The sequence below is a fragment of the Armigeres subalbatus genome, chromosome 2 (genome assembly GCF_024139115.2).
Source record: "Armigeres subalbatus isolate Guangzhou_Male chromosome 2, GZ_Asu_2, whole genome shotgun sequence".
NCBI lineage: Eukaryota > Metazoa > Arthropoda > Insecta > Diptera > Culicidae > Armigeres > Armigeres subalbatus.
Window position 1 is genome coordinate 29,152,427 of NC_085140.1, and position 20,215 is coordinate 29,172,641.

Below are 20,215 nucleotides of genomic sequence, written 5' to 3' on the forward strand. Positions count from 1 at the left end.
TCTCTAGTTGGTTAGTGATTGAAAATTTTAGTTTGCAATACTGCTATCCATCTTACGTAAAGGGTGTCATCAAGGTAATTTAAAACAATGTTTTTACATGTACTTTACCGACTTTTCTTGACGCCATACAGACAACGAATGTTTGTTACTACACCACTGGAACACCCCCTTGCATCATCAGCAATCTTTTGGCAGCCCACTCTTCGGGATGTTTCTTCTTGACATGAGAATACAAACTTGACTTACCTCTGTAAGGTTCGCCGCAATGTTCGCATGAATACAACACCTCTCCCGTATGCGTAGCTCGATGTTCCTGCGGTAGAAAAAAAAAACCCAATCAGTTTAAAAACATTTACAAATCTTTGATCCCACACTTACTATCCAGGGCAATTTCTGTCTAAATTTCTTCCCGCAAAACTCGCACTCGAACTTTGCCACCGCGTGCGTTTGCTTCTTGTGATTCTGCAGCGATAGTAAATGAGGATACGCCTTGTGGCAGACATCGCACTCGTACACCCGATCGCTGGTCCCATGGACGTATTCCATGTGAGCTTTGAAGTTCGGTAGCTTCAACCAACGGTCGCATATCTGACACTGCGCCCGTGGTTCATCGTTTCCCATGTGCCTCGAAGTAATGTGTCGCTCTAAGCCCACCTTACCCACGAAGCTCTTACCGCAATGTTCGCAAACGAAAATGTTATCCTTAGAAGTTCCGTGAATTCTTGCCATGTGCATATTCAGTGTTATCTGCCTGACAAAGCGCTTATTACATTGGGGACATTCGATTACCTGGTGCCGCTCCATGTGCATCGCGAGGGCGCATTTCTGCCCGAAAGTCTCCGAACAGTGATCACATTTGTACAACCGGTCCTCTTTCGCCGTATGGGAGTTCAGTTTGTGGGCCATCAAATTGTCCTTGGCCGTGTACACTTTGTTGCACTGATCACACTTGAATGCGTTCGGATTGAAGTGATGTCGGATGTGATCCACGATAAGGCATCGCTTGGAGAACCTTTTCTCACAGCATATAACGTACGCATCGCGTCGTTGGTGTACCTTCCGGAAGTGACTACGCAACCTTAAGAAAGTCGGTGCTGTTACACCACAAACTTCGCAGGTCAGCGTGAAATTCTCACTGAGAAATTTGTCCTCTTCATCGCGCATGTCGTCTTTTTCCGATTCCGTTTCTTTCAAAATCGCTGCGACAGCTTCTTCGTTTGGTGCCTTCTGTATTCGGAGAGCCTTTAATTGTCGGGAACGCCTTTTCGTAGGATCCTCAAACAATGCCTTCTCCAAGTCTTGTTGATATTCATCGGAATGTTTTATTTGCTTGTGCAGAATAAGTGAGTCTTTACTACCGTAGCGTTTCTTACAGAATTCACATTGGAAAGCGTCCGGATCTACGTGCACCTTTACATGGTTCAGAAGGTCGTAACGTCTGATAAACCTCTTCCCGCAACACTTTACGTAAGGATCTTGAGGATCGTGGTTGTCAGCGAAATGATTTCGCAACTGCGTGAAAGTGGACTCGGTCGCACCACAAATCTCACATGTGAAGCGGAAATGTTCACGGAGAAATTGATCATCCTGATTCTCTTTTATTGGTTTTTTATTCCCTACGGTATCGAGCTGATCGTCAGAAAAGTCTCCACTTGACACTTCTGATGCTGAGTGCGTCTCCAATTCTTCGTCGTTTATTGGAATCTTAGCAGATGAAGAATTATCATCAACTGCATTTATTGAAAGCTTGTTGTCTTCCTGCTGAGTGTCCGGCTCAATTTCCAACGTATTGTAACTGACATGCCTTTTAAGATGTTCGATGAGTAAGCAACGTTTTATGATCTTCTCATCGCAACATATAACGTATGGGATATTGCTACCATGTACCAAACGGAAATGGATACGAAGTTCGGAGAAGGTAGGTTTCGTAACACCACACTGGTTGCACGTGAGTACAATATATTTGCTAATAAATTCGTCCTCGTGGTCTCGCATTCCCCTTCGCTTCGATGATGTCTCATCCAGCTGCTTCGAGGATGATTCATCGCTTGCTGTTTTCTGCACCAATTCTAAGTTGATCGCTTTTTGGCTTTCATCCGCATGTTTCATCTGCTGGTGCAAGACCAGGGCTTCCCTGCTCGTGTATCGCTTCTGGCACAGCTCGCACTGGAAAGCATTCGGATTGAGATGGCATTTGACATGATTCAGCACTTGATGACGTCTGTTGAACTTCTTGTTGCAGCACACTACATAGGCATTGTTGTTGTTGTGTTCCGTGCGATAATGACTTCGTAGTTTCGTGAAGGTCGACGACGTTTTCCCGCACAGGTCACAAACTAGTGGAAAGTATTCAGAAAGAAATTCATCGTCCTCATATCGTGATCCTTTTTTATTGACTGGCGTATCATCGTGTTGCTCCGTCTCTTTCAACGGAGAATCAATATTTTGAACTGTTGAAGAACAAAAAAAGTATGCATAAAAGAGCATTAGCAGATTCAGCTAAATGTTTAATGATAGGCTTTAAACAATGAAGGTTAAGAAACTCGGTTACCCACAGCGAAGGGGCGAACTTACAGGACCATCCATCCAATCGTATGTTGGAGCTGTAGGAAGACTAATGCAAGTCTTCGACTGGAATGGGGACTTCACACGCAGAAGCTTCCTCAGGTATCGGTGAAGACGTTTAGCGTCGCACCCCCACAGGGACCTTACAGTTCAGTGTTCATTCAACTCTTCCACAGTTACAACCTAGAACTTGCATTTGTATGTCATGAGGCCAACACGATGATACTTTTATGCCCATGAAGGTCAAAATTGTTCCATTCGAAAATTGTTCCGCTATCTTACGTCCTTACGATGGTTACCATGTCGAAAGTGTGCGAAGCAAGAAGGAGAAAGGTAGTAACATAAACGCACAAACTGTGGAAGGAAAACGTGCCAGCGATAGTAAGAAGGAGTTCTTTACTAAATCCGAAATAACCATCAAATCTGGCCTGCAACAAGAATAAGTCACAAACTTCGGAACAGTAAAAATCGGAAGAAGCGTTTAGTTGGCGAGTAGATGATATGCTGCTGCATACACCAAATCACAAACTAAATGGCACTGTATCCCAAGCAGGATCGTCAGGTCGGTGTTATATCGGATGCTGGGCCCTTACGCCGAATGGGCATCAGGCCAAATGAAAAGTGAGTAGTAAGAAGTAGAAATAAGTGTGAATTGAGAAGGAAGAAAAAGGAAAAGTAAGAAGAAAGAGTGTAAGATGTGAGAAATGAGAATTAAGAAAGGAAGAAAGAAAAAAGAAGAAGAAAGAAGGAGAGGGAGAAAGAAACAAGGAAGAAGAAGGAAGAAATAAAGAAGATGGAAAAGAAGAAGTGAGAAGAAAGAAGGAAGAAGAAAAAAAGGAGAAAAAGAATTATAAAGGAACAAGAAAGAAGAAGGATTAAAAGAGGAGGATGGAGGAAAGAATAAGGAAGAAAGAAACAAGAGAGAAATTTGAAAAAATATTGAGATAGGAAGAAGCATGAAAGAAAAATGCATAAGGAAGAATGAAGAGGAAGAAGGGAGGGAAAAGAAATAAGAAGTAAGAATGAAGAAAGAAGAAAGATTGAAAGAAGAACAGCCTTCTCACTTATATGGCCACCGATTTTGTGCGATCGACGGGTATTTTTTTTTTTTTTTTTTTACAAGGGAGAATGCATTTACACACTAACCCAGTACACGTGCATTGTAGTTGCCAAACTACCACACGGAAGTGTACTGGAGTGTCGACCAGTGACAGATAATACCGACTAAACTAACCTTGGGCTCCGCCATAGTTTCCCCCAGGAACTACCTCCCAGTACTACTTCTGGGGATGGCAGTACTAAACGTACTCGCTCATTATCGCTCACACAGGCACCCGTCCCATGCGAGACTGACTTGGGTGCTCGCACACCATTCACACCATTTGAGTCTTACTTGGATGCTCTCCCGGGCGCTCCGCCATGTCTCGAGGTGTCAATAGCGGTAACTGCCTGGGCCTACAGATATTACGCTACGACACTCCTGCCTCAGCACGAGCAGATCAATCACACCACTGCCGAAGCAGACCACACGCTACCTAGGGATCCTATAATGAGAGATATGCAAATACTTTTCCAGACGATTTAGCAACGCTGTTACTTTTGTTAGCAAACGCTTCCAGCACTTGCCGCAGCGCAAAATGTTGAAGCTTGTATATGACTTTGCATTTCATAACAATTTAGAATATGTTTGTCTGTCCACTAACAGTGTTTAAACAAGCATTATCACTAAAATAAAAGTGCAATACAAATAGGCGAAACACGATACATAAACCACAGACAAACAGACATAACTCTTGAAAAAAGAACATCGTTCGGTAATTTAACGGTCGATTCAAATATTGCTTAGTTGGCCAAGCCCCCACCTATGGCGCGCTAAGTCATGCGCTTTGACATTTCTCTCTCTGGCTGTTTCGCTTTGACTGTTTACTTGTGTGCGTGTGTCAATCGAATGGATCAAAACTGCATAATGGGTCGTAAATGCGAAATGATTTCCTGTGTAAACCGCGAAGGAAAGAATATTGGAAAATCCTTCTACTGCTTTCCTCGTGATAGTCGGAGGTTTGTTTACTGGTGAATAAATAGTACAGAATATTTCTAACAGTTTATTTTCCAGGTGCTACTTATGGGTACAATCGTGCTGCTCGTCAGAACTATCGTCGAGATTTGCCTCCGGAGGCTCAGAGGCTGTCCGGAAGCTGAAAATCTGCTCGGATCACTTCCTCTCCTGTTCGTTTCGAAGTCATTTGCAATCAGATAAAGGGTTTGTTTTCTAATTACATTAGTTAGATGTTATTTCAGTTTTGTTTTCGTTACAGTTTAAAAGAAAACGCAATTCCAATTTGTTCATTCAACTCGCAAATCCACGAAACACTATGTTCAATTTTCGACACAAGTATTGATGGCGACATATGCACAGAAACCACCGGAAATACCACTGAAGAATCCAATGAAGAGGTTGAATATCTGGATGAATCTTTCCACAGCATATACGAAGACGTGGAGTATCTCGACGATGCTGAAGAGAATAGTGCAGTCGTTCAGGACTGTGATTATAATGGTGTATTTTCATTTAGCGAATCCTTTGCTGAACCAGAAAATCATATGTGTACGAATCTACTTATGAACGACGAATTAGTCGTTCCTCTTAATCCAATATCCATGGAATGGAGGCAAAAGCAAATGGCGAAAATTTCATGCCATGTGTTGGGTTGAATGATGACCGTGCAGCCACATTTGATTCAGTTTTTACTGTCGACTACAAATCGCTATTTGAAACTGAAAAAGGGAAAAACGCCATATTGCATGAATCGATGGAAGGTCTGAAGCAAGATTTACGAAAAAGTAATCGTAAAAGTGCATGGCGGCTAAAATCGAACAAAACTTTTAAAAGGAAAAATCAGGAACTGAAACGGAAATTCAAACTGCTACAATATCGAAAAACTGACGATTCTAAACTTGCAAATCTTGTTCGGCGCAACCCGGTACTGCATAATAGTCTTGTAAATTCATCTCGAAAGCCAAAAGGACGCAGATATAACAATCATTCAAGAAAATTCGCTCTAGGTGCATATCTAGCTGGACCGGCAGCCTACAGATTCGTCCGAAGCTCGAATATAATCCAACTGCCTAGTAAAATGACGATTAATCGATGGAATTCTAATATCTACATGAAACCCGGTTTGAACACAGAAATCCTGAACCGGTTGAAGTCAAGGACAGAAAATTTCACTAAGAAAGAGAAGGCCGTTACAATTTGTATTGACGGAATGTCCATTAGACCGGAGTTAACATATAATGCCAAAAAAGACACTTTTGTTGGCTTTCCTGATAATGGCAAAATAAAAAAGTACGAGAACAATAACCCTCTAGTATTGGCTACCGAGGCCGTTGTTTTAATGGTTTCCGGAATTACCACCTTGACCATGGATCATCCTGATGGCTGTAAATCGAAAAGCAGGAACAAGAGGTTCAAGCAGGTAACTCAGATTTTAGCTACAGTAGAAAACAGGTAATTATGAAACACAAAACATTTCCTTAATTCACAGGCTATTGGTTATGTCTTAGCTCATCATACGCTGGGGAGTGTTGAGCAATTGAATCTAGTAAATGATGCTATAAAAGCGCTACGAGAAAGGGGATTATATCCGTTGGTGTTGGCAATGGACCAGTGCACAACAAATGTAAAAATGTTTCGTGAAGTAGGGGCAACCCAAGATAATCCAGTTGTGATCCTGGAAGGACAACAGATTGCATTTATGTTTGATAGCCCACATCTCCTAAAAAACACCAAAAGCATGTTGATGAAGCATAACGCTGTTTTTCGAGGAGAAATATCGTCATTTGAATACATCAAACGACTCTATGATGTTGATTGCTCAGCAACGCCAAGACTTGTTCCAAAACTCAGAGAAAAGTTTATAATTCAAGCTCCTTTTATTGCAATGAACGTGGCACAAGCTACACGTACTCTGAGTAATTCTGTGGCAGCCGGTATTGAATATTATGTCGAAACTGATGAACTACCGTTGTCAGCATTGAGAACCGCGGTTTTCTGTCAATTTTTTGATAAATTGTTCGATACGCTTAACTCCAGAAATACTAATAGCACTGCAAAGGTTAGTATCCAGTTTCTATTATTCACTTCATACATCACTAAAAATCTCTTGAATAAACTTCTGCTCAACCATATTTTTTAAATACATAGCCTTATCGTGCATGCATAACAGAAAGTTCTTGTCACTGGGATTTCATCGAAGAAGCTGTAGAAGTGTTATCTGCCATGTACTTTACATCTAAGGAATGCTTCGATGTGTCCGAGGTATTGTATAACATACGTTATAACCTTAAGCGATGTTAACTATACGATTCTTTAATATTACAGGCTGAGACGCAATCAAAGACTTTGACGAAAAAGCAACGAAAACCTAATTTTCTCAGTGGATTTATTGGCAACATAAATGCAATAAAATGGTTGTTTGCAGAATTGAAGCGAGAGTTTGGGTGTAGCAATTTATGCTGTAATTTTGTGTGCCAAGATTGCATCGAGAATTTGTTTTCTGAAATTCGAAGGCGATGTGGGTGCAATGATGCGCCGAACGCATACCAATTTGCAGCTGCCTTCAAATATGCGGCTCTCTCGGCCTCAGTGAAAGAATCACGTGGTACCAATTGTGAACCAGATAAAGCGATGCCTTTATGTGACGAAAACGACATGGTGAATGAAGAAACTGTTAATCGCAACTTGCAAGAAACATTCCGATATAAGTTACCCCCTCTAAACGAACAATACCAAGCAACACCAAGAGAAACAAATGGTCTAGCTTATATTTTGGGAGCAGCTATTCGTAAACTTAAACACGAAAAATGCCGTAAGCAACTTACTATGGGACACAGTGAATTCGGTTCTGATTCTATTCATAGTTTCTGTAAAATCAAGAACGTGAATTGTTTCCCAGGAGCACAGGCTTTTGATATCGGTTTATTGGCTTTCAAAGCATACAAGCAATTTTTTTCAAAGTTTTTGCACCAAAACCGGCGAAATGTTAAGACTAGACTCAAACAATATCTCAAGTACGAACCATTTATTGAAATCATTTGCAACAACTGTTTCCAGCTTCTTGTCGATAAAATATTTAACACTCTTTTCCAATGTTTCTTGCGCGACGCCAAAAACAAGTTACAAAATTCTATTAAAACGAAACGCATGCAGGCCAAAGGCAAACGAAATAGGAAAGCGATCCGAATGAATTTGGCATTGTGATGGGTATTTTGATTATTTTTATGAAGCATTTTATATTTCTCTCGTTCATGGAATAATTTCATAAACCAAATCATAATTTGTTTCAGTTGCGTTCCAATTTTATTCACTTGCACATTTATTTGGAATCAATCATGGTTTTATTAGTTTGCAGCAGTTTTCGTCAGCGAGTACACAATATTTGAAGACCGTCCCGGGAATTCCAGTCCAACGCAACCAACGAAATGTTTTCAGGAGGCTAACGCCCTTTTTCCCATCGTTATACATTTTGTTCCAAAATATTCCTTGAAATATATGCATTTCACCTGGAAAATATAAACTAGCGATAAACTCCATATATGCCTTTCTTTCTAATTAATATATTCACACCAGTTACCACTGTTTTAAACACACAATCTGCATTATGATCACGCCCACGCATATCGGTTTTTATAAGCGTTGATTGTTTGTTATTTTTTCCTCTACGGATTTCCAACCAGGAAATGATTTACGGTTCTACCACCTGCGTTGATACTTGGCAAATCCTGGATAAATATGTCACTTGGCGCTCGATCTGAAAGCAAATGCGCATAGCTGTGATGAAAGTTTTCCCGGATAGTTTCCACTGCACAACTTACCGAAAGCGTGTTTTTGCTCAATCCTCCAGTGAATTGCGAGATATATTGGGCTTCCCCCTCGATGATCCGCTCGAACAACCTTTTTCGCGTTGAAATAATTAGTTCCTTTTCGAAAAAACACTCAAACGCATTGATCTGTTCTTAAAAAACTGTTCTTTTTTCCACGCAATCTTTGTTGATATTGCACTTGCAATCTTTCTGCTTGAGACAGATGATTGATGTTGACATTTCAGTGCAATGGTGTGGGTGCGATTCTGATATTGACAGATGAATCCAACATGGCGAATGCTGAGAGAGGCAAATCAATCAATAGATGGCGGTAGTGTTTCAACGTATTTTTATTTAAATCGTTGACGATGAATTTTAATATGAATCGTTTAAGGTGTTATGTCTGTTTGTCTGTGCTGTAAACATTGCATTTCTGATCGATTGAAAAAAAAAAACGATAATTGCGAAGTGAAGGCGAGTAGTAGTTAAAAACTGTATTCTTACATCAAATATAGTCTTGAAATATTACTAACCTGCGTGCTTACTCACAATATGCATGCTGAGCCATTTTCAGTTACATCAATTATCTCGATGCTGAGATTTGCGTTTCCAAAATCGCGAGGTGGGAAAGACACTAACGAATAATTCGAATAAAATAAACGAAATAAACGAATGGTTCGAGAGCAACACCCCCCTCCCCCCATGTGGCTTATCGTGGTCATTTTCCACCCCCCCTCCACCCATATATGACCACGTGGTTTCTGGACGGCCCCTAGAAAAAAATCGTTTAGACTACTCGCGCTTTACGGTAAACCCGTCGATCGTAGGGGGCAGCAGGGACAGCAGGGACAGCATGGACCATGTCCAAGGGCTTGAGATAGATTTTAAGAAAAGTTTCATCGAATAAACAATTTGTTTTACTTTCGCAAGTAGAAATAATCTATAGTTTATGGTTTACAGCATTCATAAATGCCAATACATCTCATGTAAAGTCAATTGTTTTGAAAGTAACATTTATAGTCACAAAACGACTTTAAGAAGTATTTCGTAGTTACAATTAAAACAAAACATCACAAACCTTTGTTACTTTACAGGTGGGTTTAATCAAGGCATGGAGTGCTTCAATAAATTCATATTTTAATTTGCATAGTATCCGGAATATATAACCTGCTTCAAAAAGTTTGTAAACCAACCTATAGCAGGATCATAATTCACGCATGGTAAATGCTTTCTCTAAGCTGAAGAGCATGACTATTGCCTTAATAAAACCGCAATAAATAACACCGAATGCCAAAGAGTTGTGTGAATGTTACTTGGGATCTAAATTCTAATTACAGGATATCGGACCATTTGGGTGGTACCCCCCATTCCTGTCCGCAGCGTTTATTGCTCGGGCGCATTACAACCGAATTTCTTGGTTTGTAGTTCACGGTTAGCATCTGTTGAGATTCTCCAGTAAGCAGAACGATCGGCTGGTCGTCGAAATATAGTTTTGCTTTGTGCGGAAAGCAAAGCGATCGGCCGGTCACCGAAATTTTGTTCTGCTTTGTGCGGATGAGGAAGTTAATCAGAAAAGAAAAAATTAGTTAGCATCCAGTTGTATGATTAGCGTCTGTTCGATTTTTTTATGTTTTAATTCAAACAACACACTATACACGGGCCACGGCAGACCGTTTACCAAAACGAACCTTGCCACACTTCCTACCCCATATGTCCAACATCCCAGTGATTTCTCGTGGAAGTGAAGATGACTCGTCGGCTTCTATCAAAGCGAGTATCACGTCAACAATTTCCTACCTATTTCTCAATTGACATACATTCGGAGACGGCCGGCGCTGGTATTACTTATTTGTGGGTCACCAGTTCTTACACATTGAAGATGATGTTAGTCCCAAACTTCATCTGTTAGTTCTCTGTGTAATTACAGCTGAACTGGCAATAACGGAGTAGCAACCGTGGGCGGTCAATCATGCTCATGCTCATGCTCAATCCAAGCAATAAATGTAGGCAATAATTTAGGCTTAAGAAGCCTAGAAGTTTGGCCTATGACACCCGAAAAAAGTACGACTTTTCAGTTCTTTCTATACTAGTTTTGGCAAAATCGAGTGGAAAACCCTAAATATGTACGTTAAATCCATGTAAAAAAATCGTTCTGAAAGGAACATAAAGATATTAAAGACTGTAGATTTAAAATGAAATCTTGCATTTTAAGCCAAAACTGTATATTTCAGGCAAAGGAATATAAAGAACATTGTTTTACAGTTATGATTAGAATCATAGAATCTTGGCATAATGAAGAGACAATGATATGGAAATGCTAATATCATCTTCCAAACTTGGACGTACATGTTCATGACAGAATTAGAGGCGAAAGTATAGAATTGATAGTTTCGTTAGGATACGGCAGGCATGAAGAATGTTTTATAGAAGTCGATTTGAAAGCGAGCGGAGGGCAATATTTGTGATGGCACATATCACGACCTTCCTTCTGCCAAGCCCCCGTATGAAGGGGGAGGGAAGAATATCAGTGTGGAAGCTGTTATATCTTCACTGGCAAAAGGAAGGTGGTTTGATTTGCTCATATGCCATCGCGTGCGGAAGGATTTTCTATCGACGAGTACTGTCTCCAAATTTCTAATATGACATCAGCATCTAGTCGAATAGGATTTTTATTGCAGTTCTGTTTTCTCATTGCGTCCGTCTCGTCTCAACCAACTTGGCAGCCTCGGAGAGAACAAAGCAGAGAAAGGCACTGCTGCTGTGTGATATGTGCCATCACAAATATTGCCCTCCGCTCGCTTTCAAATCGACTTCTATAAAAACATTCTTCATGCCTGCCGTATCCTAACGGAACTATCAATTCTATACTTTCGCCTCTAATTCTATCATGAACATGTACGTCCAAGTTTGGAAGATGACATTATCATTTCCATATCATTATAAATCGTTTAACTTCACGTAGAAGTAACACACACAAAATTATTAATATAATGAAGAGAGTTTTGAGATTCTGAATAAAACTTGTATGCCCTTAGAAAAACCTATTAATATTGGAAGGTAAACTAATTCGATGATTCTGAAAATAATCCAGCTTTTTACACGATGATGCCATAATGCTTTGCATCACCCCTTTTGACACATGGTGTGTCCACCATAATTTTTGTGGATTGATCTTAGCAATCTGTAAATTTGAAATTTTCCTTGAAAACAACGAACTGTCATAGCTTTGCTAGCGTTTGGAGTGTGCTACAGGAACATGGAATATTGTTTCTCCTCAAAACATATTTTTAATATTGATTTTTTTTTTCAGGAATAAATGAAGGTCGTTTTTTTCGCTTCTGGATGAGTCTCTCGATTTTCAGTCATTCATCATGTGCTATGAAAAAAAGAACAGTTACACTCCATCGCTTCTATGTCGTTGTAAAATATCTGCTTGGTGGCTTTGGAGAACTCGTCCAGGAGACATGAGAGCATTTATAAGATTCGATTGAACAATGGTCTGCCAGGTGGCTATCCTCAGAGCTTTCATAAGTAAGGTAATGCCTGAAGGAACGTGATTTTTGCTTTATTCAATTCGAATAGAAATTTGAGAGTAAACTCAAAGTTCCTATCCAAATTTTTCCTAATACTTCCTATCTAAAATTATGAAATCAGAGTAATTCCCCAATTAGTCAGTCGTATGGCCACCCGATTTTTTGCTTAACCATCACTTATTTTGATGAGATAATAAACCACGGCTGTTATCCAGCTGTCACACTTCAAGGCTACCTTCCGTATCTCATCGTTCTTCTGATTGCAATCAGAAATCATAATTGGTATTCATCGCTAATTGGGGCCCTCCTTAGCCGTGCGGTAAGATGCGCGGCTACAAAGCAAGACCATGCTGAGGGTGGCTGGGTTCGATTCCCGGTGCCGGTCTAGACAATTTTCGGATTGGAAATTGCCTCGACTTTCCTGGGCATAAAAGTATCATCGTGTTAGCCTCATGATATACAAATGCAAAAATGGTACCTTGGCTTAGAAACCTCGCAGTTAATAACTGTGGAAGTGCTTAATGATGAACACTAAGCTGCGGGCGGCAATGTCCCAGTGTGGGAATGTAATGCCAATGAAGAAGAAGATTCATCGCTATATGATTTTTCCTTTTTCTATTATACGAGAATAAAAATATCCTCTCCTTGACCCTTAGTAATCATCGGTTGTTCATCAGAAAAAATGCATATATGAATAAAATTCGAAAAATGAACTCAGTATCTCATAGGAAATAATTTCACTTTTACATCGCATTTTCAAAACACTTTTTCATAAACTCTTAAAGAAATCTTCAAGCCCGTTGTGTTTTAAGTTGAATATCTTTCCTTAAACAACTTATGAGACTCCCGTTGATACGTATCACTCGGAACGTCCGTTAAACCCAACTAACATTTAATGTCAATGTAAATGTTATTTCAACTCGTCTATACGGCTTCAAGCTGAATATGTGTGCTATACATATGATCAAGAACTTCTATTCAATGCCTTTACCAGCAAATCTGGCGAATCTATTCAGCTGTTTTTGACGTGCCTGCACAACTACTTTACAGCATGTTACACAATTTTTTCTCAATCTTTATTAAACCATTTAGTAATATAATTCGCTCCAATGGCGCTTATTCAGATTTTTTAAATCTGTTAAATAAATTTAATACAGCCACTGAATTCATTTTGATTAAATATTATTTGAGAGGAGAGTAAATTTCGGAGTTTTTAATGTTTTTTTGTGAAAACCCAAATATCAATTTTGTTGCTACCTAGATTCGAACTCCTGATCTCCTGATTCAATGGCCGCTGCTCTGTCATCACCGTCACTTTGACATATGTAAATAACAAAGAAAATTATGGATGTGCTTCATCGCATACCCTATAGGTTGTTTTAATAACGCAATTTTCAGATTCATACTGTATAAACGTTAGAAAGAGGCATGCATGGCAATACATGCTGCTTTCAGCACATAAGCTTAAAAAGTATGCTTTCAGCATTATTTCAACCATTATTCAACCATCTGTCAGCATGTTCTGTGGGCTAACTTTTATGCATCATCAATCGCTGAAATTGTTTTTAGGCAACATTTAATCGATCTGTATAGATGCTACTCTGGTGCTAATAGTTTAACAGTAGCCGTCAACAGCAATGTCGCTTCTAGATGGCTTGTTTTCTTACACAGCGCTTTGTCAGTTGCTATAAGAGCAGGTGAATGCCTTTGTAGCTGCATTACAGAAATCAATAGCTCATACACAGCTCCGGCAACAAAAATCAAATGTAAACATTGCGGTTTTGACGTTCCATACTGATAAGCTATAAAAAGAAGAAGTATAAGGTTTACTTAAACGTTGTGTAATCTTCAAAGATACAGAAGTTGCCTAGAAGCTTCGTTAGTTCATTTATAGCGCCATTACGCTATATTGTTAGTTCTATAACAACAGCGAAAACATTTTTATTGTGAATGCTACTCACCGTAATATGGGAAGTTGCTAACAAGCAAATTAATTACATACATCAGCTCTTAACCGATAAGCTTTGTTGCTAATTCAGACAGAGCTGTTTTATGACTATATGAAAGCTGCATAAACAATAAAAGATGAAATATATTCGGCACAAACTGACTAGCTGATAGATATTTGGGTAATAGTCGAGTTAAAGTTTAAGGGATTATTTGCGGAGGCTTTTCTTTTATTCAGCATTGGCTGCTTTTATTCAAATATTATACAGCCAAAAGCTAGAAGTTGAAGCTTTTAGCACCAAAATTGTTAGTTGGGAATAACATCGATTAGCGCATGTCGTGAAATACACGGACGTCTGCCCGTACTGATAGAAAGTCCTAAAAATAAATATACAATTAGATTCTTATTTATCGAAATAAAATCTCACAAATTCCTGACAAATTCGTTCGACTACAACAACGCTCGCATTGTTCACAACATAACTTGCATACATGAAAAATGACAGTTCTGAAACTAACTCATGGCTACTAAGACTAAGGCTAAAAATTATGTACACAGCATATGTCAAATTTGGTTCACCCCTTGTTAATTTATGGCTAGCGTAAAAAGCTGGATACTAGAATTTCTACAGGAATGCTACTCAAAAGAAACAACAGTAGGGGGTTTTATTTGCATTTCTAAGATTACATATTAACTTTGTGATTCTCTGATAAACTTTTTGTTGTAGAAGTTCAGTTCAGATGCTTTGCTAAGGTTAATATATCTTAAGAATTTCCAGTACCTCCAGAGCTACGGAAGGTCCCAAATACTCTTAGGATTCTATAGGGATATTCAGTGATGAACTTCATAGTTATTTTTAAAAAATCACCAAAGAAATTAAAAAAAAAGATTATAGGGGTCAGAGTCTATTATATATAGAGTTACGCAAAGAGTGAAGCCAAATCTACCTATTGAACTGTCAAACCGTCTACCTATCGAGCAAAGTAAACAAATGATTGTTGGTAAGGCGGAAGTATTGTTATCGCCTGATGATTATTATGGCGAATTAAAATTCATGAATTGAAATGTATTAGATTTGTTCTAGAAACAGCTTCAAAAAACTTCAATACACCCCCCAATAAAGTTGCAACAAGAAACTCACGTGTTTGCACTCTGTAGGTGACTTTGGTTATCGAATTAAAAAGCTTTAGAAGTAATCGCTCCCATGAAGTCACTTGAAGGGTTGAACAAAAATGAAAGTTTTCAACATAATAACAAGAGCATCATTCAGAATAAGAGTAAGAAGATCCTCTTTGCGCAACTCTATATAATAGACTCTGATAGGGATATTTTGGAAAATTTCTTAACCCCAACAATTTTTTCTTAAAATTTTTATAACATGTTCGCGAGTCTACATTTTTTTGCATCCTCCTGATGCATCGAAGGTGTGCGAGTTCTAGATACCCTAATACCTGATACACATAACAACATGATAACATCATCAAAATGTTCGAATTCATGAAAGTTTATAATTTCCAAGCTGGGTTTAGTTTGATTTTGAATCAGTTGAAATTGTCCATCTTCAAAATTGATCGGATTAACCATATGTTTTAGTTATATAAGGTTCGTGGTCAAAGGGGGGGGGGGGGGGGATGGGTCTGCCAAATGACCATGATAAGCCACAGGGGGGGGGGGGGGAAGATGTTCAAAAATATGACCACGTGGTTTCTGGATGGCCCCCTAGTCTCATCATCTCAACATCGTGCACGACGAGGCACGGATGGATAAAAAATAAATCACCGGATTTAATCGCCAGAATAAACCACCGGAGCTTTCGGAGAGCGCAATCGAAAAAACGTCTGCTCGTCTCAGAAGCTTGAGGTGAAGGTCGGTTTAGTACCAAAACAAAATTTTGGAAGTATTGGTGCATTTATTTACTGCAGTAGTTTTGGTGTAATATTTATCACAACATAAACTATTCACATTGAGGTTGGAGAGCAAATCCCATGCTTCCATCCATTGGTTCCCTATGCAATTGCGATTGTTCGGTTGATCACGGAGTAGCAACTACGAAATGCACGGTCATGATGCTCATGCTCATATTTATCAACATAAATTATTATTAGAATACACCAAAAAATCGACCGTAGGCCACCACGCTCACTCAACTCCATCCTATGTCGCGATCCCGAGTGTCCTCCAAACACGTGTTGGTTGCTGTATTCCGTACCGGTGACGTTTGACAGTTTATCAAATAGCAGCGCTCTTACCGCGCTATCAAATTTAGTCACCTGTCAGTCGCGCTACTGTTATAGCAACGCATTTAGTAGCGACAGGTAAAGTGTCAAGTAATGATACTGCGCTGCCAAACGGCTAAAACGCCCGGTAATCTTGCTCTAAGCCAATATGTTCAAATTTTTAGGCTACTAGACCATCTTTTGACAATAACAAGCACATCAATAACAGGAAACGACATTTGGCTTCTGTGCGCAGAAGTATTTAAAAACTTGTTTTTGATTACACTGTGAAAAAGTGCAGTGATAATCACGGAGGAATATTAAATTTACACAAACTGTTGATTTACCCCAAAGTTTGAGCCAAAGTACAAACGATACAATGAAAAAATATGTTCATTATCATGGAGAGTAAAATCATAGACTAGGTTAGTAATTTGAATATTGGATTTTTGTTCGAGGCTGTTCGCCGCATTCAAACGCTGGTAAGCGAGAGGTGAGGGAAGAATGCGGGAGACACATTAGCGGACGGATTCCGCAGGTGCCATACTTACTGCCATCGTGGTACTCTTCCAACTGTGTCCTTAACAAACAAACAGAAGTTTAACTCGTTTCGATCTGACCCAGAAATCAAAAGAGAAAAAAATACCCCGTGTGGAGTCATGTTATGTTCGATTGCCATGAAATTTTCAAGAAAGAAGCGTCAACATGTCTATGTGTTAGAACATGACCATGTGATTTAACCACAGTGCCAATCCGGCACCCTGCGAAGTCCTGGCCCATGGGTCAGGTGCAGTCATTTTTCTTAAAACTATTGATAAAAGAGCGAAAAAGCCCAGAATATTTATGCACACGTGGTCAATCATTAATAACCAGTATCAGAAGTTAGTTTCGATACAATTGATTCACCAGGACATGGTTTCGATTGTTCCGGAAACCCGGTTCCCTCAGGGAAGTGGACAAATTTCGATTAGCCCCGGAACCCATCTTGCGGCATATGAAACTTTATGATTTTGAAAGACAAGCTCAATAGTTGTATTTTTGAAAGATTTTGATTTTGGACACACTGGTCACGTCCGGAAGTATTCCCGAGAACCTGGCTCCCTCAGAAAAATGGACAAATTTCGACGAAAACAAAAACTCATCCATTCACCTTATCTTTCAAAATCACGAAGTTTGTTATGCTGCCAGATGAGTTTCGGAGCTCACCGAATTTTGTTCACTTCCCTGAGGGAACCAGGTTTGAAATATCCGGAACCATGTTCTGGCGATGCAATTATATCAAAACTAACTTCTGATACTGGTCAATATTAGTTGACCACGTTTGCCTAAACATTATGGGCATCTCACCTCCGGTGTACTCCAAATGACATCAGTTGCAATTGCCTATTCTTCGTTAGTCCTTAAATGACAAATCTGGACTAATTTGCGATTTGGCCGTAACTTGTTTTGTAAACAAACATTGCTTCATGGATTCCGGAGAATGCAAGCGTTTTCATCCCCAAATAAATTCCTTATCTGGTAGAGGAAAGCTTAATCTGTAGGAGCCATACCGTGGATCCCTTGAAATGCTTGTTTTATCAGGAATAATTATTTGCCTCCCAATAATGTTCAACCATTGATTGATTGAGTTGCGATTGATTCAATTTTCTATTCTAGATTTCCACAATCTAAATATCCTCAACTAATTTCTGTTTTTTCCTTACCTGGTATTTTTTTATCAATTATTAGTATTTTCTGTATTATGTAGCCCTCAGCTGGCTAATCTCTTGCATTATTATCAAGTGTTATATATTTATGTGCCTTTCATACATTCGTACCTACGTCTTCAAATTCCCAAATCTAAATTACGAATTACCATTCAAATTTTGAATCTGATGCAAAAATCAGGGACGCTACGAATCAATTTCAGTTTCAGTTTTTTTCGAATCCGTTCTTAGGACCCGAACGGATTCGAAAAAAAACACTCAAACATCATTACCAAGTTGGTTTCTCGTCATACACTCATTACTCAATGCAACAATTACCTTCAGGGGGATCGTCCTCCAATGACGACTGCAACTCCGCTTGATCCGCATCTTCCAGGACTGCAGCAGTGGACTCTTCCACCGCTTCCTCTATTGAAAGCACCTCAATCTTTTCATCGATACCAGAAGGATCGATTTCGGGTTCATCTTGTTCGAAGCATTCGATTTCCGCAGCATTTGAAATGTCGTGATCTTTAAGATGCTCAATGAGATCAGTTCGTCTGACAATTTTCTCGTTGCAGCATATCACATAGGAGTGGTTAGTGTTATGTGCCGAGCGAAAATGGAAGCGCAGATCGGTAAAAGTTGGTTTCGTCAGCTTGCAGAGATCACAAGTCAATTTAATATGTCTTCGTATAAAATCATCTTCCTGACTCCGATTTGATAGGATCTCAACATTTCTCTGGCGTTGAATAGTTTTAACTTCAGAAACTGACTCCACGCACTTTTTGTCGTTTATTATACGATCTTTGTTCTCCTCTACTATCAGCGACTTCGAATCGACTCCGATCGACTGCTCTTCGTCCGAATGTTTGGTTTGCTTGTGCAGAGTTAGAGCCTCATAGCTCTTGTACCGTTTCTGGCATATCGTGCATTGAAAGGCATTTGGATCGACATGGCATTTGACGTGAGCCAGCAGAAGACATCGTCTGTAGAACTTTTTGTCGCAGCAAACAACATAAGCATTGTGTTCCTCGTGCTCGTTTTTGAAATGAATTCTTAGATTTGTTAAATCAGCCGCCACCTCACCGCAAAGGTCACACGTCATAGTAAAATTTTTGCTAAGAAATTCATCTTCTTCCAACCGCGTTTTCCTCATTTTCGCTGCTGCTTCTGCAACAGCCTCTTCACTTATACCCTGTTCGTCTGAAGCTTCCTTGTGCCGATTTTTCGACTTTGAAAGCTGCTTAATGACAGGCTCCGTATCATGTTCAAGGTCTTCATCCGGATGCTTGACTTGCCGGTGCATAATCATTGCATCTTTGCTCTTGTATCTTCTTTGGCACAGTTCACATTTGAAGGCATCCGGGTCAGTGTGCCATCTGACGTGGTTCAGAAGGTCGTAACGTCTGATGAACCGTTTTTCACAGCACAAAACGTATGCATCATCGCGATTGTGTACAGAACGAAAATGATCACGTAAAAGGGGAAAGGTGGGAGAGGTCGCGCCACACAGGTCACAAGTCAATGTGAAGTGTTTCATAAGAAACTGATCGTCCTTGTCAGATTTTTGCGATTTTGATAGTTTCATTTCCGTGCCGCTATCATCATTACAGGATTTCTTTAGATAACTATTACGAATAATACTTGCACTGGTGGTTCCATTTTTAGTTTTCATCTTCGAGGTCTTTTTGGTCGGAGGCTCGTACGAAGAATCACTTGAAAACCCTGGAGCATCTTCAGAAAAAATTGCTTTGTTTTCTGCATCACTGTTGACTTCGAGCTTGACCTCTTCAAACATCAGTTCGCAGTCCAGTAGCAGATCGAGTGTGTTCGGCGCCGTGATGAGAGTTTCCTGATTCTGACGTACTTTCTCCGAGTATTGGTAGAACTCAGTGATAGTGTAGCAACATGTTTGGCAAACATCGGAGCTCCATTCGGTCTTGGCTTCAACCTGAAAAACGTATGAAAATTATGAGCACAGTATTTGAACATCTTGAACCATTCAGAATCATTTAGAAACTTACCGGAAAACTGAAAACTTTTTGCATCTTCTGCTTCAATTGAGGACTTTTGATGGTAGTGTAACTTTCGACAAACGGATCTAGGCAAAGCCGACATCCACCAAAGCCTTCTTTCACAGACATTTTTGTTGTATCCGAGCATCAGCCTGTGTTCAAACAACCTGCTGCTAATAATTTGAAGAAAACGGTTTAATTTTATAAATAATCAAAGATCTCAAATAGACGATTAAATAGGTATTTAGTAGATTTTTTTATTTACCAAACACTGACTGACAGCGTTCTGCTATGATGATTACACGGCCAGAAAAAGTATCTGATTTTAGGCACTATTTACTCTGGATTTTGAGTTGTTTGAACATCGTTTTGGGTAGACGGGTTGAAT

The 20,215-nt window shown here is 39.6% G+C and overlaps 2 protein-coding genes and 2 long non-coding RNA genes across 4 annotated transcripts in view; 2 read left to right on the plus strand and 2 right to left on the minus strand.

Moving 5' to 3' along the window:
* LOC134218401 (transcription factor grauzone-like) overlaps positions 1-20,215 on the plus strand; it is an 89,988-nt gene that overhangs the window by 2,203 nt on the left and 67,570 nt on the right. The window lies entirely within an intron of this gene.
* Positions 91-20,081, minus strand: LOC134218399 (zinc finger protein 62 homolog). Its single transcript, XM_062697343.1, has 4 exons — positions 19,837-20,081; positions 18,149-19,763; positions 379-2,450; positions 91-313 (listed from the first exon to the last, which is right to left on the minus strand). Exons 1-4 carry the CDS (start codon positions 19,954-19,956, stop codon positions 149-151), a joined length of 3,972 nt encoding a protein of 1,323 aa, XP_062553327.1. The 5' UTR covers positions 19,957-20,081; the 3' UTR covers positions 91-148.
* LOC134214183 (uncharacterized) lies at positions 4,520-4,988 on the plus strand. The gene is made up of 3 exons (XR_009979695.1): positions 4,520-4,623; positions 4,679-4,825; positions 4,881-4,988. It is a non-coding gene; the product is annotated as an uncharacterized LOC134214183 (long non-coding RNA).
* LOC134214185 (uncharacterized) lies at positions 7,830-8,641 on the minus strand. Its single transcript, XR_009979696.1, has 3 exons — positions 8,440-8,641; positions 8,192-8,375; positions 7,830-8,127 (listed from the first exon to the last, which is right to left on the minus strand). It is a non-coding gene; the product is annotated as an uncharacterized LOC134214185 (long non-coding RNA).

Bases quoted from the DNA above. Each gene is read 5' to 3' on its own strand.
- LOC134218399 (XM_062697343.1), bottom strand. From the start codon at position 19,956: ATGTCTGTGAAAGAAGGCTTTGGTGGATGTCGGCTTTGCCTAGATCCG. The intron at 19,764-19,836 runs GTAAGTTTCTAA...TACGTTTTTCAG, and splicing joins AAAAAGTTTTCAGTTTTCCG to GTTGAAGCCAAGACCGAATG. The intron at 2,451-18,148 runs GTAATTGTTGCA...GTTCTTCAACAG, and splicing joins GGAGGACGATCCCCCTGAAG to TTCAAAATATTGATTCTCCG.